This window comes from Neophocaena asiaeorientalis, unplaced genomic scaffold (genome assembly GCF_003031525.2).
Source record: "Neophocaena asiaeorientalis asiaeorientalis breed wild unplaced genomic scaffold, Neophocaena_asiaeorientalis_V1.1 scaffold65, whole genome shotgun sequence".
Taxonomy (NCBI): Eukaryota; Metazoa; Chordata; class Mammalia; order Artiodactyla; family Phocoenidae; genus Neophocaena; species Neophocaena asiaeorientalis.
This window is the reverse complement of record NW_020173215.1, coordinates 17,394,100-17,395,742: the sequence shown is the minus strand read 5'-3', so window position 1 is coordinate 17,395,742 and position 1,643 is coordinate 17,394,100. Positions and strand designations below refer to the sequence as shown.

At 59.9% G+C, this 1,643-nt stretch overlaps 1 protein-coding gene across 1 annotated transcript in view; it reads right to left on the bottom strand.

Moving 5' to 3' along the window:
- The window catches only part of CPZ (carboxypeptidase Z), a 22,803-nt gene that overhangs the window by 12,702 nt on the left and 8,458 nt on the right, over positions 1–1,643 (bottom strand). The window contains exon 4 of the mRNA XM_024745130.1: positions 875–1,090. Within this exon, the coding sequence (XP_024600898.1) occupies positions 875–1,090 (216 nt within the window). The remainder of the gene's footprint in view (positions 1–874; positions 1,091–1,643) is intronic.

Here is a 1,643-nt window from a genome sequence, read left to right as displayed (position 1 = left end):
GGGGGGGGGGGGGGGGGTCTCGTGATCATCTTCTCCCCGCCACCCCGGAAACAGGCTGCAGCCAGGGCGCTGAGTCTTTGCTAGAACGTCTGGATTCTTGGGCCAGACCCCCGAGCCCCGCCCCCAGGGCCCACTGCCTTTCCGCGACCTGGCCCTGAAATTCAGTTTCACAGTAATGTTTTTTCAGTATCCGCACTGCAGGCCCATCTCAGTTATGGCGGAAGACCCAGGCCTGTGGCGGAGTCTGCCGCCTCCTCAGCCCTGCAAGAACATGGCTCCGAGGGACAGTAAGATGTGGCGCTCCCCCGTCTCCAAACAGGACCTAAGCCTGATTCGGGCTGAAATGGACATGGGTTTTAAATAAATGGAAAAACTGCTATATTCACATCACTCTCTGAATGTGGACCGCGCAACTTAAAGTAGCAAACGTCAAAGGCCAGGACCCAGAGCCCCACATACCTGCCTGGGGTCCGGGTGTGCCAGGGCAAGGTTGCACAAACAACGAAAGGTACAGACAAAGCACAGTTAAGTTTGCACTACAGACGCACAAGGCCCGACGTGCCTGCAGCCACTGTACACCCTCACCTCACGCCCCCTGACTTGTATAGCCCACTTCTCCAGGACCGTGACCGCCCCCCCGCTGCTCCTCCCAGCGATGTGGCTGTGACAGCGGTCACACATGCCCGGTGGGACGGGACTTTCACCCCAGTGCCCCAAGCACACCCCGAAGCCCCCGCCCGCGCCCTGTCCCCCAGACCTCGGGGACTTTGATCGGGATCCCGGGTCTGGCTCGTGCACCCCAAGGCCAAGCAGGCCAGAGCCTTTTCCTGGCCCAGGCTTCTCACCCCTGCCCCCGACGGCGACAGTGGCTTACTCAGCTCGTGCTGGCCGGGCAGGCTTGAGAACTCGATGACCAGCAGCTCCCGGCCATCGAAGCTGCGCCCGATGCTGTAGGTCTTGGCTATGTGGGTGCAGCGGGCCGCCGTCTGCTTCAGCACGCGTACCATCTGGGCGTAGGAGTGGTGGGTGAAACGAAGGAAGGTTGGCGGAAGGCCCGAGGGCAGCGCCTCCTCGACGACGTCCAGGCCTCCTGGGGGAGGGACGCGGGTGCCAGGGGTCAGCTGGGGCCTGCCCGCCCCCCTCCCCACCCCACGATGACGACAAGGGGCCCTGACCTCTCCCGGCGCCCTCACCCCGACCCACACTGCACCGTGGCAGCTTGGGGGTCGGGACCCACCTGTCCCCCTCGGATGGCTCCCCGGCCAGTCTGTGTTTGCTGGTAATGAAAGTTCTCTTTATAATGCTTAATATCAACAGCTAATGACAGCCCCCAACAGATGTATACAACAACACAGTTCCCAGCGTTACTATGAGTAACAGTCACATGTAGTTAGTTTGGAAATTTTACGAAATACACAACAGCAGAACACCAAGGAAGAGGCACACGGACAGAGTCCTCGACCCCAGGAAAACCTCCGTTCAGCTGCCGCCTCCAGATTTTGGGTGTCCCGGGAGCATCAAGCTATAACTGGGGAGGAGGGATGCAGGTTTCTGTTCTTTACTGTTGTTTACTCAGCATCGCGGTGGAAACAGTTTCAACATCTTGTCAGGGAGGCAGCAAGGCTCTGAAAGGCTCCTTCCAG